Raw genomic sequence first — 15,055 nt, 5'->3', positions numbered from 1 at the left:
AAACTCCAAATTGAGTCTTACAGAGTTTCTCTGACTGACTTTTATGGTAACAGAATGACTTAAGACAAAATCATAGCCTACATCCAGGAAAGGAGACAAAAGTCTGACAGTAGACTGCATTATTGCCTAATATAGACAATATAGACCCACAGAGGTGAGACAGGAAGGAAAGATGAAAGAGCACATTCATTCTCAGCTTCCAAAAGGTATTACTGTAAGCAAGAAAGAACCCGGGAGACATGATAAGACCTCAATAACCAGCATCTTCTGTGACACCACAGTAAATCCTGGCCAGTCTATGTGGACACATGCATCTCAGTAGGTAGAAAAAGCATGGGAGTATGAAAAATACTTTTTTTTCCCTATATATGGTCTTGAACTTTGCTGCTGTTTGGACATACTTGAAAATAAATGAGGCTATTCATCCCCACAGTTACCAAAACCACTGTCAGTCTCTGACAGTTCTGACTCCTTCCAGCTGTGAATTACAAATAACACAATGACCTATGTGCCGAGATTAGAGGTGTTATTAGGAGCAACAGAAAGAAGAAATTAGCTAAAACCTTTTTTTACTACAAAGGCATAAAACTCCAATGCATTTGAAGGTCACAATTTCCGGTCAGACAGAAAAGTCAGGTAATGCTGATGGTATACTCAGTGCACCTCTGTGCCAATCACAGCTATTAAACAGACGCATTTATTCATTCAGTTCTCAAAACACACTGACAAGACCTGACCAAAAAAACCCAACAAACCCAAACCACAAAACAAACCCTTCACCACACATGGTTGTAAATAATCTCTAGTCTAAAACAGACAGCTCGACTACCTCATACTTTTCCAATTGACTAGCTGTCTGAAGGCCAAAATCACACTTGTTGACTTAGATGAAAAAACTATCAATATAAAAACCAATTGTCTTTAACGACCATATATTTGTAGGTGTTTTGTTTCTTCTGAAATCTTGTCACATTCTCAGAATAGCCAGCAGAGTGCTGAACAAATGATGTAAATATTCTACAATGTATTTGCCTTTATTACTCAGTATGTAAGAATATGAAATACAGAAATGACACTTTATAATAATAATACAGGGGACTTTAAGCATCATTTTGTATTCTATTTAGACTTAGTATTGCATTTTTGCTCTTCTAGACAGCTACACATTTAAGGATGATCTATTACTTTTTAGTTCTTATATATTTGTTTTTACATGTGTTTTATATGTTTGTTTATATATAGATGCATTACAGATGGTTTTATATATAAAACCAATATATATTGTTTAGTGTATTTCATGTTTGTTTTATATATATTTATTTACCTACATTTTCATTGGTATCAGTGCTTTATTGCTGTTTTAACATCTTAAACCTCTCATTTCTCTGGCGAGTAAATCCAGATTTATAGCTTTTCTGCACACAATGTTTGCAAAGCACACAGACAATTTACCAGATTTGCTGGTAAATCTGACTGTCCTCTGAAACCAAACTTATTAACTGGAAGTGTATTGCTAATACTGTCTAAAAACTGCAATGCAATGCAATAATAGACATCTGCAAAATTATTTCAGTCAACAAAATCTGTTAACTGGAAGAGAAAAGGTAATTTCAGCCAGTTCTGCCTTATGAATAATTCTACTGGTAGTCTTGATGACTACTAAAATTTCACATTATGGGGATTCTTGTGATTACAGTCCTCAGTTCTTTGTCCTTAAATAGCTCTCTATAGTTCTACGTTCTCTGTAGTCCTCAAATAATACCTTGTTTATTTCAAAGGTTCAAATAGCAGGTAAGATAGTCTCAAAACTACACGAAGAGTCCAACAAAGAGAAGTTCTACCTTTTTTAGAGCACATTCCAACTTGTTCTTTTCATTATCTGCTTCTTGGAGCTGGGAAAAAATTCTGACCAGGAACTCTTCAAAACTAGGAAGTAAATGAGATTCACCTTTTCTCAGCTGCAACCAAAGTTGTTTCACATCGTTCTCACTGAAAAAAAGAGATCATAAAGGATTCATTAAGAGAGAACATTTCTCAGGCTGCAATGAATGTTCACGTCATCCTAGGGGGATGGAGGCTTTAGGGCATCACTAGTCAGAACGCAAAGCCTATTAAAAACAGGGTTACTTTGCAGTAACAGACTTTAAAAGAATGAGGTGGGTGGGAAATGGTGGAAATAACATTTATTCAAAAAAATGCATCAAAAGTCTTATCATAATGAAAGCTTTTCAGGATGACTGCCCATCAATTCTTTCCTGTTTTCAAGCAGTTGGATGAAAAGAAGCACTGATGAGCCCTTTATCTCATGGTAAGGATCACTGATGTGTTTTTTTAAACATTCTTACTATCCGTCCAGATTCTCTCCCACTTTTGCACCATGCTTTTTTTGCTCTAGACATTCATTGTGATTGACTAGTGAACGTCAGGCCAACACACAAGAAGCTCTTAGAGCTATTTTTAGTGTTCTGTGTTTCAGAATGAGTCATCCTGGTCCTGGAAGAGGTAGTGTTATCATAGCGATCACAGCAAGCAATTATGTATCAAGGGGAGAAAAAGCAGAAAAAGGTGAAAAAACATTCTTTCTTATGGCTAAGTGGCACACTTCAAACACAGCCTTCACCAAAAAAAGCAGTCATCATGCATTGGTTGATTGAAAATCAGTGGCATCTGTGGATTACATGCTAGTAATTATCTACGTTCAAACCCCATGGTACATCAGTGGATTAATAGTGTAGCTCTTAAATGCCACAAACACGCGTTTTGTATGCATGCAGTATGATAGCTTTGCTCTTGGAAATTTTGGTTGAAAGTCATTTTATAATTTTTGACAGCCACAAAAATTAATTTTTAAGGAATCACTGTGTTACCAAGCAGCCTTTGTTCTCATCATTTACCTTAGATTCTATTAAAATCAAATCCAGAGCTGAAGCATAAAAGGTCATACAATCTATTACTGTTGCTGGGAAGACTCACTCATCACAAACCTTCTTAGCTCCAAGTCAATCCATCAGATCTGAGAACTGAAATTCTTCATCCTTATCATCACTCATGCTCTCTTTGCCCTTAAGTTGGCAGACTGTTTCACCTTCTGACTGCTGCATCATCTCCTTATTCAAAGTAATCTGCTCCATAAGAAACTGGCTTAAGAATTAGAAATCATACACATTAGCATTTTCAGAGCTTACAATAAGAAACAATGTCATTTAAGAGCAAAATACTAAAGATCACATTTTACAATAAATACAATTTGTGACAGAAAAACCTACACTTGTTTACAAAAAAAGGGGATTATAATGAAACAACAAAAGGATGAAGCATGGCAAGAGTATTTCTGAGTTCTGTGCCTTTCTCCCCAGTTTAATGTCTAGCCTTCAATAACTCACACAACATCCACAAACATACTGAAAAATTACAGTCCTTCATAAACAAAAGACAACAAGCAGCAACAAGCACTTTATAAAGGTTATGGCCTTATTGGTACGCTTAAGTAGAAGTGAGGAATCTAAAATAATCACAGCTCTGGTACTGATAAAATGTACCTTCTATTTTAATATTCCTTCTACTGCATGACCAAAGGCACATCTCAAAGTCCTGTATAAACTTCATATAGAAAGCTTCATTTTATTAACATTTCTTTCCCTCCATTTGACTCACATGCATTTTAATTCTAGGGCAGTTTCTTCCATCTATTTTGGATATTTCTCTTAATAGCAAAAAGACTCGATCATGGAGATACTGTAGGATGAATGTAATGTTGCAATGGAAGGATACAGGCTCTTCAAGAAGGACAAGAAAAGAAGACAAGAAAGGAGAGTTGTTCTTTGTGCGAGAGAGCAGCTGGAATGCGTGGAGCTCTGTGAGGGGATAGAAGAGGAGCTGATGGAAAACTTATAGATAACAGGAAGGGATTCTATAGGCACACTGCAAATAAAAGACAGACTAGGGACAACGTGGGCCCTCTCCGGAAGCTCTCAGGAGAATGGCTACCCTGGATTTGGAGAAGGCTGAGGTTCTCAATGACTTTTTTGCATCGGTCTTCACTGGCAAATGCTCTGACCAAACCACCCAAGTCTTGGAAGGCAGATGCAGGGACTGTGAGAATGAAGATCTGGGGCCCACTGTAGGAGAGGATCTGGTTCTAGACCATCTTAAGAACCTGAACGTGCACAAGTCCGTGGGACCTGATGAAACCCATCCGTGGGTCCTGAAGGAGCTGGCGAATGAAACTGCTAAGCCACTGTCCGTCATATTGGAAAAATCATGGCAGTCAGGTGAAGTTCCCGACGACTGGAAAAAGGGAAATATAACCCCCATTTTCAAGAAGGGGGAAATGGATGACCCGGGGAATTACAGACCAGTCAGTCTCACCTCTGTGCCTGGCAAAATACTGGAGCAAATTCTCCTGGAAGGCATGCTAAGGCACATGGAAAACAACAAGGTGCTTGGTGACAGCCAGCATGGCTTCACTAAGGGGAAATCCTGCCTGACCAATTTGGTGGCCTTCTATGATGGGGCTACAGAACTGATGGACAGGGGTAGAGCAGTTGATGTCATCTACCTGGACTTGTGCAAAGCGTTCAACACTGTCCCACACGACATCCTTGTCTCTAAATTGGAGAGACATCAATTTGATGGATGGACCACTCGGTGGATAAAGAACTGGCTGGATGGCTGCACACAAAGAGTTGTGGTCAATGGCTCAATGTCCGGCTGGAGACCAGTAATGAGTGGTGTCCCTCAGGGATCGGTGTTGGGACTGGCTCTGTTCGACATCTTTGTTGGTGACATGCACAGTGGGATTGAGTGCGCCCTCAGCAAGTTTGCCGATGACACCAAGCTGTGTGGTTCGGTTGATACCCTGGAGGGAAGGAATGCCATCCAAAGGGACCTTGACACACTTGTGAGGTGGGCTGATGCCAACCTCATGAAGTTTAACCATGCCAAGTGCAAGGCCCTACACCTGGGTCGGAGCAATCCCAGGCACAGCTACAGGTTGGGCAGAGAAGAGATTCACAGCAGCCCTGCAGAGAAGGACCTGGGGGTGTTGGTCGATGAGAAACATAACATGAGCCGACTTCATTGTGTGCTCACAGCCCAGAAATCAAACCGTGTCCTGGGCTGCATCAAAAGGAGCATGACCAGCAGGTCGAAGGAGGTGATCCTGCCCCTCTACTCTGCTCTTGTGAGACCTCACCTGGAGTATTGTGTACAGTTCTGGTGTCCTCAGCATAAGAAGGACATGGAACTGTTGGAACAAGTCCAGAGGAGGGCCACGAGGATGATCAGGGGACTGGAGCACCTCCTGTATGAAGACAGGCTGAGAAAGTTGGGGCTGTTCAGCCTGGAGAAGAGAAGGCTGCATGGAGACCTCATAGCAGCCTTCCAGTATCTGAAGGGGCCTATAGGGATGCTGGAGAGGGACTTTTCATTAGGAACTGTAGTGACAGGACAAGGGGTAACAGGTTAAAACTTAAACAGGGGAAGCTTAGATTGGATATAAGGAGGAAATTCTTTACTGTAAGGGTGGTGAGGCACTGGAATGGGTTGTCCAGGGAAGCTGTGAATGCTCCATCCCTGGCAGTGTTCAAGGCCAGGGTGGACAGAGCCTTGGGTGACATGGTTTAGTGTGAGGTGTCCCTGCCCATGGCAGGGGTTTGGAACTAGATGATCTTAAGGTCCTTTCCAACCCTAACTATTGTATGATTCTATGATTATGTGTTAGGATTAAAGAGAGGACAGAGAAAGAGGAACATATAGTGAGAGTCTATTACAGGCCACCTGATCAGGAAGAACAAGTGGATGAACCTTCAACATTCTGATAGGAACAGCCTCATGCTTGCAGGTTCTGTTCCCCATGGAGGACTTCAAACACCTGATATTTATTGGATGGACAATGCAGCAGGACATAAGCAAACCAGGAGGTCCTTGGAGTGCACTGATGATAATTTTCCCCTGAGATAAGGTGCTCTGGTGGACCCCATACCCACCAACAAGGAGGGTCTTGCTAAGGATATGAAAATCTTGGCTGCAGTGACTATGAGATGGTGGAGTTCAGAATCTGGAGGGCAGGGAAGAGCATGAAAAGCAAGCTCATAACCCTGGACTTCAGGAGAGCAGACTTCGTCCTCTTCAAGTGTCTGCTTGAAAGAGTCCCTTGGGATAAGGCCCTAGAGGAAAGAGGGGCCCAAGAATGCTGGTTAATATTCAAGGATCACCTCCTCCAAGCCCAACAGAGCTCCATCCTGCTGCTGTTTCTGTGCTGATGTACTGGACAAAGTGGAACTCCAGTGTGAACTTAAGTCAAAGGGACTCTGACCTGTGGATGAGTCCACATGGGAGCAGGACAGCCTGAAGCATCTGTGACCATGAATAAGTTCAAATCAGGTACATCTCGAAGCATCTGCATGTGTAGCTGTGGTTATGTCTGAGACACTATACCATAGCCATAAGAGACTTCCATGAAAGCCTCAGCAAGTTTTCACTAGCTGCAATATTACCTTGTATTTGCTCTAGTAAATGTTGAGAATACTATAGAAAAATTAATTATAAGAAATAAGTATGGATTAACAAATGAGTTGATTCAGTTTCAATTAAACATGAGGCTAAGCAAGAATAGACATTACTGAAGTCAAGTGGTCTGAAGAGTTCAAGTAAATTAACAAACAAGTGGAGCTTTTGTAGGAATGAATGGAATTCTTCCATACTAATTGGTTCAGTACAAGTTTTATCCAGACACTACTCTGCTTTCTCCATTCCTTAGTTTTCTAAAGCAGCCTTTATCTAGTACAGCTTCTGTTTCTACTAGGAACACCAACATCATCACCTAGCAGAATGCATGACTATCTAGTCTGGATCCCTAGTCAATGCATATCAATCCTGTGCAGCTTAAAATGAAGCATGCTTTACACTGTCTAGCCGTATGTTTCATGAGAATCCTATACATAGGTGTTGAAGGCAAGTACTATTGAAGGCAGTACCTTGTGTGTGGCATTTTGTGTAGCCTAATGTGTGTGTGTGCATATGTGGGTGTCACTGGGATACATGTTTAACTTCACTACCTGTTGAACCGGCAAACAGGAAAGCAGTGGCCACATCCATCTGGGTCTCTGGACTGGGCTCCAGCAGCTGGGCAGGAGGAATCACCAGGCTCTGGATCTGCTGGAGATGGCAGCCACTTACAACTTTGCTTAACAGAAAATTTTGGTTTTGCAGGGACTAACTTACGAAAATAGTCTTCATTTAACTAAGAAATATATACAACTCACTTATGAAAAGTAAAGCAGTAATACATTGTTTCATTTTTAAATAATGGCAATTTGCAGGTTAAAATACATTCGTTATTAAGATACTTGATCTAGCTCTAAAATGGGAGACATGGGACATGAAAGAATTAACTTTTCAAATAACTCATGATTTACAAACAAAAATGAAGGTCCTGTTTGCTGGGTCTAGACATAGTATTTAAGTAGAGATTTAATGTTACCATTCACACATAGAAGAGATTTAGTTTTCTGGAGAAAATGCTTAAAACTGGTGCTTATAGTCAACAGAGCTAAAATTTAAGCACAAAATTGATTCTGCGTGAAAACCTAACAGTCTCACTAACTAATATTGCCATGCTTTCTGGTGCCTCACAGCTGGGGTGAAAACAACCCTTTCACAAACTCAGAGAACACGACAGTAAAAGTGCCATTGCAAAGTAGGCAGTTGCAAAGAACCTAACAGCTCCCTTTATGCAGGAATTATAATTGCCTCATCCTGTTTTGTTTTGAAATAAAGTAACATCACTTGAAGAATTAATTTGTTAGAGAAAGCATTCCCACAGCTGTAACACCGGTATCAACACATTTTCAGCACTTATATTAATCCTAATCATCTCTCAGGTCTTACGATGCGATATGAAACAAAATGCAAGATCTGGAAATTTTTCAAGATTTAGTCATAAATCTACTCCATGGCTTAAAACAAGTTTAATTCAGAGAGGTATGCTGTATGTCTCATATTGTGCCATGGCTTGCCATCTTACACAGGAGAGAAAGACCCTGGAGCCCTTTATTCAAGTAATTTGACCACTTCTTCATCTGCTGCATATATCTGCTATATCTAGGGAATAGTCTGGCTCCCCATGTGCAGTGTTAACTGTTAAGATAAAATGATTCATTATTGATATGGAGCGTATAGAGTATGAATAAAACTCTATATAAGAAGCATGCTTTCGAAACTCACTGAATCCTGTGGTGAATTCCTTTAGCGTAAGTGAGCTATTTCCATCAGCATCCAATGTAACAAAAACTTTTTCAAGTTCTTCCAGGCTAAGAGGTAACTGACAATGCAGTCTCTGGAATGACGAAACATGCAGTGTCTTAACCCAGTTTATAGGATGAGAGAAAGAGTAGATTCTACAGAACATGCATAATACGAAAGGATAGGTCCTTTTGTTTCCCAGAGTACAAATTCAAATACACCACAGAGTAAAACAACATCAACTGAGCAAGAATTGCTTTTATGCAATGATTTTTTTGCAAAGCTCCAGGCTTGGGGAAAAGTGCCTGGAAAACTACTTGGTATAAAAGTATCTGGGGGTGCTGACTGATGGTCAGCTGAACAGGAGCCAGCAATGGGCCCAGGCAGCCAAGAAGGCCAACAGCATCCTGGCCTGTATCAGAAATAGTGTGGCCAGCAGGACAAGGGAAGTGATTTCACTGTATTGGGCACTAGTGAGGCTGCACCTCAAATACTGTGCTCAGTTCTGGGACCCTCACTACAGGAAAGGCATTGAGGTGCTGGAGCAGGTCCAGAGAAGGGCAACAGAGCTGGTGAAGGACCTGGAGCACAACTCTGATGAGGAACAGCTGAGGAACTGGGGTTGTTTAGTCTGGAGAACAGAAGGCTCAGGGGAGATCTTATCACTTTCTTCAACTGCCTGTCAGGAGGATGGAGAGAAGGGGTTGGTCTCTTCTCCCAAGTCACAAGCAATAGGACAAAAAGAAATGGCCTCAAGCTGCATCACTGGAGGTTTATATTGGGTATTAGGAAAAATTTTTTCACTGAAAGGGTGTTCAGGCATTGGAACAGGCTGCCAAGGGAAGTGGTGGAATCAGCATCCTTGGAAGTGTTCAAAACTCATACAGATAAGGCCCTTAGTGACATGGTTAATGGTGGACTTGGCAGTCCTAGGCTTGGCTTGGCTTGGTTTGGCTTGATGATCTTAGAGGTCTTTTCCAACCTAGCTGATTCTATGATTCTATGACTTCACTATTTGTCTTTATGAATCCTTGACAACAAAGCAGTGAGAACAACCTCCTTGTAACACAGATTCTAATCACGCAGGGAAGGGTTAGGCCTTGAGGTGGAGTCTCAGCATCCTGGTCATGAGGTCAAGCAAGAGACTCTCTAAACGAGAATATTAAAGAGGGTATACTATCCTAATTCAAGCTGCTTGAAAATGTGTAAATAAATAAATAAAAACTAAGAAACCTGCATGGTTCAAGGAGCAAATCTGCTGCTCCTGTGACAAGTTAAATGTAGTTCATGACTGTCTACATCTGAAATTCATCATGCTTACACCAAAAAAGGCAAAACTTCACAAAACCACCCCACAAAACCACTTATTTTTTCCGAAGTATCTAAAAAAAAGGCATAAAAAACACCCCCTCCAACATTTTCTTTAAATCGGTCCCTAGTCGTCTTACTACAATTCTTTTAACAGCTATAGACAGATTTCCAGAAATATGAGAAAACTAGAGTAGCAAACAACTACAATAGCAAGAACTTCCACTGGGAGCCAAGCACTAGGAAGAGTAAAACCTTTCTTCATCTTGGGGAGCAATATAAATGCACACTGGTGAAGTCCTCTGCTTTATTAGCTAATATTTTAATGCCTTCCTTGAACATCTATGGTATATACAACATATTTAAATTACAAGCTAATAGGTTGATAAAGTTAATCAGAACAAAAGTGTTAATCTGTTCTGCTGTGGGAATGGATTTAGGACCAAAGAAAGTTTATCCTGCTATCCAAGAACAATAGAAACCACTATTCAATACACCAAGCTGTATATAATCAAGGTAAGAATTGGCTGAATGCATTAACCATGACTTCCCTGGCTGAAGCAAAGAGTTTAGGGCATACATTATAAACCTGTATGAGCTGAATGGAGGAGCAGTAAAAGGAATTCCAAGGTAATCTTGAGAAGGGAAAGCAACAGAGCTTCTAAAGCACAGAACTATCTGGAATAGTCCCGAAGGGATTTCTGAGCAGGATTAATTGTGCATTGCTACATGCTTCCAAAAAAAAACCCTAAGAAAACTTGATGTATATTCAGTCTAAATAAGTTACCTCATCAGCAATGCATCTGACTTATTGCCAGTTTCTCACTTAAACATACCCATCTTCCCAAAGCTGTAGATTTTTAACTCTTAGATCTAAAAACTTTAAAAAATTCACTTCTCTTCTAAAATTCTTACATGCTACAAGGTACTGATAAGGAAGGAGTTATTTCAGGCAAATTACTCTTTTTACACTATTTCAGTGTTCAAATTCTGAACTGAATTATACTAGTTTAGCAGTAGAAAACACCAGAATTTTTTGCATTTTCTTGAAAAAATATGAAAATGGGAGATTTTTAAGATGTGCAAACATTTTGCTCCATTAAATTCCCTCTGGGTAATTTAAGGAGTTTGGTGAACTGGGGCCACACCACTGTTACTGAGCCAATGTTTTGCCCAACCTCTTGTTTTTATTCTTCAAAAATTTACGTTTGTTAGTTCCGGGTTTATTTTTAGGAAAACAAAATGATATTGTTGGTCTCATATGTCTGTTTTTGTTTATTTGCTCATTTTGGCCTTACTGTAAAAGCACATAGATACTTCCAGTATGAAACTCTTAAAAATTAAAAAGAAATAAAACTTATTCAAAGATACCACTGCAGCTTAAACAGAAATTATCTACATTGCCACACAATGTGCTCTGTGCTTTCATGACGCCTATGTTTACTTATCTGAAAATTCCAAGCTTTTACTCTGCAAAAGAAAAAGATAGAGGTCAAATGGCCAATTCTGCTATAATCATTAAAACATTTTGCAACACTAATCCTCATTAATCATGATAACCTCAAGGCCCAAACTGCAAAGATGTGGTTTCAAGTCTCAGGTAGAATTTGCCTTCTTGCAATCTCAGAAAACCTCTTGTTTGTTTGAAGGTTGAACGTATTTGATATTTTGCAATTGAATGAAAAATTCCAACCAACCAGTATTAACATAATCTCAAAATAAACAGCATGATATAATCAGGGAAGAGTAAATTTTGATATAATTACTACATTAGAGACATTATCAGAAAACAATGCAAAATCTGTTCCACTGGACTTAATTGTACTTTTAGATACTCAGCTCTGTCTGTTGAAATGCCTCATATCACATGAGTAAAGATTAAAAAGCTTAATGTGAGCATATTGGATTTGAAGCAACGCTTCATTAGTGTTAAGTAGCACTAAACCAACAAACAGCAGGATGCAAAAGTGATCAATACGTTGTAAATTTTATGGAAAAAAACTGATTTACTTTATTGACTTATGTTTTTGCTACAGAAAGTGAACATCATGGAAAATGCAATCAAAATTAACTATACTGATTTCAAACTCAGGTTTGCAATACAGGGATTCTAGTTAACTAGTCGTTCTAATCAAGCATAATGAATAACTGATAGTATATATCTAATGTACAGTTGCTCAGTATAAAACATTAAATATTTTCATAGAATCATAGAATGGTTTGGGGTGGAAGGGACCTTAAAAATCATCTATTCCCAACCCCCTGCCATGGCAGGGATACCTTCTACTAGACCAGGTTGCTCAAAGCCCTGTGCAACCTGGCCTTGAACACTGCCAGATACGGAATTTATTTTGCTACCACACCTCTATTTTATCCAGAAGTACTGAAGTAGAAATGGATTAACACAATGAAATTATGCTTTGCATGTCAAGCATGAGCATATTCTTGTTTTCTGCCACATACCGGTCCAAATCATCTTATCATTTCTGCAATAAGCACTGAATCTCATTTCCAAAGGTTTTATTATATAGTTGCTTTTCTACCAACATTTTCAGCAAACCTGATTTTAGTCCCTCAAACATTTTAAGAACAATTTTGTAAGATTATTGTGAACATTGAATAATGTTAAAATATTGTTCTTCTGTATTTCCTACATATATATCTGATAAAGCTGAGAGTCTGGTTTACACATTGTCTGTCAGTTGAAACCAAAATGAAAGACTTTATTTACACACTTTTGCTGAAAAAACAGAGGGATAAACTTTGTGGAAGGGGGCCTATAGGGATGCTGGGGAGGGACTCTTCATTAGGGACTGTAGTGATAGGACAAGGGGTAACGGGTTAAAACTTAAACAGGGGAAGTTTACATTGGATATAAGGAGGAAATTCTTTCCTGTTAGGGTGGTGAGGCACTGGAATGGGTTGCCCAGGGAGGTTGTGAATGCTCCATCCCTGGCAGTGTTCAAGACCAGGTTGGACGAGGCCTTGGGTGATATGGTTTAGTGTGTGGTGTCCCTCCCCATGGCAGGGGGGTTGGAACTTGATGATCTTAAGGTCCTTTCCAACCCTAACTATTCTATGATTCTATGATTCATGATGCTGTGGCATATCTCAAAGTAATAAATTTACTGGAATTTCAACTTTTTCATTGAGAATGGAATTAAGTTCCTGAGGCATTTTTAATTTGTTTCACTCACTTTGATTTTCCACATTTTTGTTGCTTTGACTGCGGAAACAAATGCAAACATTATGTAAAAATTCAAAGAGAGTGTATTAAATGCTACATATCAGGAGGGTGTTACAATTTTTATCTCTAAATTAAGCAGTCTCAACACATTAAAGGCATTGGGAGCTTCTCTTATTCTGCATTTCAGATAGCCAGTTCTGTTTTACTGGCATGTCTTGACAAGCGATGAATCCTTTGCCTTCCAGATCACAAATCTGAAAGAACCCATATACTTTTCCTAACACAGTTAGTCCTGTGTCTTGTTCTCCAGGTGGCACAGAACTGGCATGTTTTCCTTGTATTCTGTCCATGGTCACAATTTCAACACAGAAATATTTTGGGACGCCGCCATCTCAGTTATTGATTTGAATTCAAATTCTGATTTGAAACCTGTGCATGGAAGGTATGGAAAAGAGCAAATCATACCCTCTTAATGATGCTTTGCAAAATCTCTTAGCAACCATCTCTTTATTTAGGCACTAGAGCTTAGAAGAATAAAAAGCTTTTTGAAAATGCCTACCCTTGATGGACTGCACTAAAAATGATGGAAATTGGATGATGAATGAGAAGGGGAAAGTCTGGGGAAAGGAGAAGACAAAATGAGCTCTGAAAAGGAATCTGAAGGCAAAATCAGCCAGTTTAACAAGAAATGTAGACAATCAATTACCACAAAGAAGAAGACACAAGAAATGAGGGCAAATAAAAAAGTGATTTAAAGTCACTACAAGTATCCAACTGATATTCTTTTGACTCGACCATTTTAACATCATGTATCACAATTTGCATCAAGCGCTTTGGCATACAGTTCATATGATAGCTATAGAACGGAAGGTAACTGATGACCTATGGAACCTAGTAGATAATAGTCTTTCAGTCAGTTAAGTAAAACCAAGAGTGAGATTCAGATAATTCGAATTATGGAATTCTGAAACATTTCCTTAGATTCATCCTTATTATTTAGGACTCTGACTTTCACCTGTGAAGAAGAATTAATTACTAGTGAATTTGGTGGGAAGACTTCATAAGTTAATCACATTCTAAACAACCTCCGTGAAAATCTGCATTATACTTCCTGCATGAAAATATTTTTATATATTCATTTTGTCTATAATTTGATCTTAAATTCATTCTGGGAGGTCAGATGTATGCAGCTTCCCCTCTCCAAACTTGTACAATTGTACAACACACAGTATCAATACGAATGGAGAAGGCTTTCCCAAAAGCCTATGGACTCAAAACCACTATTGACTAATTATGGGTTGCCATGCCTCACCTGATGCTTTGTAAGACTCTTTGTATGACCCTAACTCATAATCATCTGGGTAAACTAAGTAGAGGAACAGTCTATTTCACTGAAGTACTGTGTATTGCTGGCAGGCTAACATCTGTATAGTTACTAGGGCTCAGATGACATACGGCAACTTGGCTTTATATCTGCATCTTGAATTTGTATTTCTGTTTTTCTAAGTAGGTCAACCTAAAATAGCCACAAATTTGTCTGATAATTTTTAACAGAGAGAAGTATTTGTGGAGACATTTGACTATTATAAAGAACATAGCTGATTCTGAACCACATCCAGCATGACTGGCACAATCTGGAACAACTCCAATAGAGGCCAGTGAGAATTATTTGTATCTGAAATGTATGTTGCCATCAGAGTAGAGGCCTTGGCATTGCATGGATGTGAAGACAGAATCTAAGGAAAGAAGAAGTTTAGTTTGTCTACTCAGCCTCTTAAGGAGAAAGGGTTCTGATCACATAGACAGACTAATTCAGCCAGAGTCTGTTTTATTCTGTTCTCAAGTTCAAACCAGGCAGTGCTTTATACCTCTCAAAACAGCATCTTCCAAGAACAACTTAGATGTACAGTTTGTCACGCTAGCAGCCTGCAGTGGCTGTCCATAAGAAAGTGATTTCTCCAGTAGCTATAGGTCAGGCTACTGGACTTCCTATGTTTTGTGTAAAGATAAAAGCACAATAAACAGGCCATTAACTTCAAACCAGACTAAGACTTTGATGAGCAAAGCACCAACCCCTTCTGAAACCACCTGGCAAAAATCTGCAAACACAGCTAAATTTTCCTCACTCTCCCTTGCTCTCTGTTGCAACTCTGATCATCCCAGGACTGTTGTTTAAACACTTTTCAAAGCTGAAATATTTTTGGCTTAATGACCAAAGAACTTAACTGTAAAAACCTTCGTAAAGAAGAGTTGCAAGCAGCAGAAATAACAACACTGGCTACACCCAACACCATCCCACTTTGGGAAACTCCTCAG

At 39.3% G+C, this 15,055-nt stretch overlaps 1 protein-coding gene across 1 annotated transcript in view; it reads right to left on the bottom strand.

Annotated features, from left to right (window-relative positions):
* Window positions 1-13,375, bottom strand: part of CRACR2A (calcium release activated channel regulator 2A) — a 37,775-nt gene extending 24,400 nt beyond the window's left edge. The window contains 4 exon segments of the mRNA XM_062613986.1: window positions 1,842-1,989; window positions 2,974-3,141; window positions 8,223-8,338; window positions 12,946-13,375. Coding sequence (XP_062469970.1) covers window positions 1,842-1,989; window positions 2,974-3,141; window positions 8,223-8,338; window positions 12,946-13,089 — 576 coding nt within the window. The 5' untranslated portion in view covers window positions 13,090-13,375.
* Between the last annotated feature and the right edge of the window lie 1,680 nt (window positions 13,376-15,055).

The sequence above is a fragment of the Pezoporus occidentalis genome, unplaced genomic scaffold (genome assembly GCF_034315485.1).
Source record: "Pezoporus occidentalis ecotype Australia unplaced genomic scaffold, CSIRO_AGI_Poc_V1 ctg172, whole genome shotgun sequence".
Lineage (NCBI taxonomy): Eukaryota > Metazoa > Chordata > Aves > Psittaciformes > Psittacidae > Pezoporus > Pezoporus occidentalis.
Note: the sequence above shows the minus strand (reverse complement) of the source record. Positions and strands in the feature narration are given on the sequence as shown.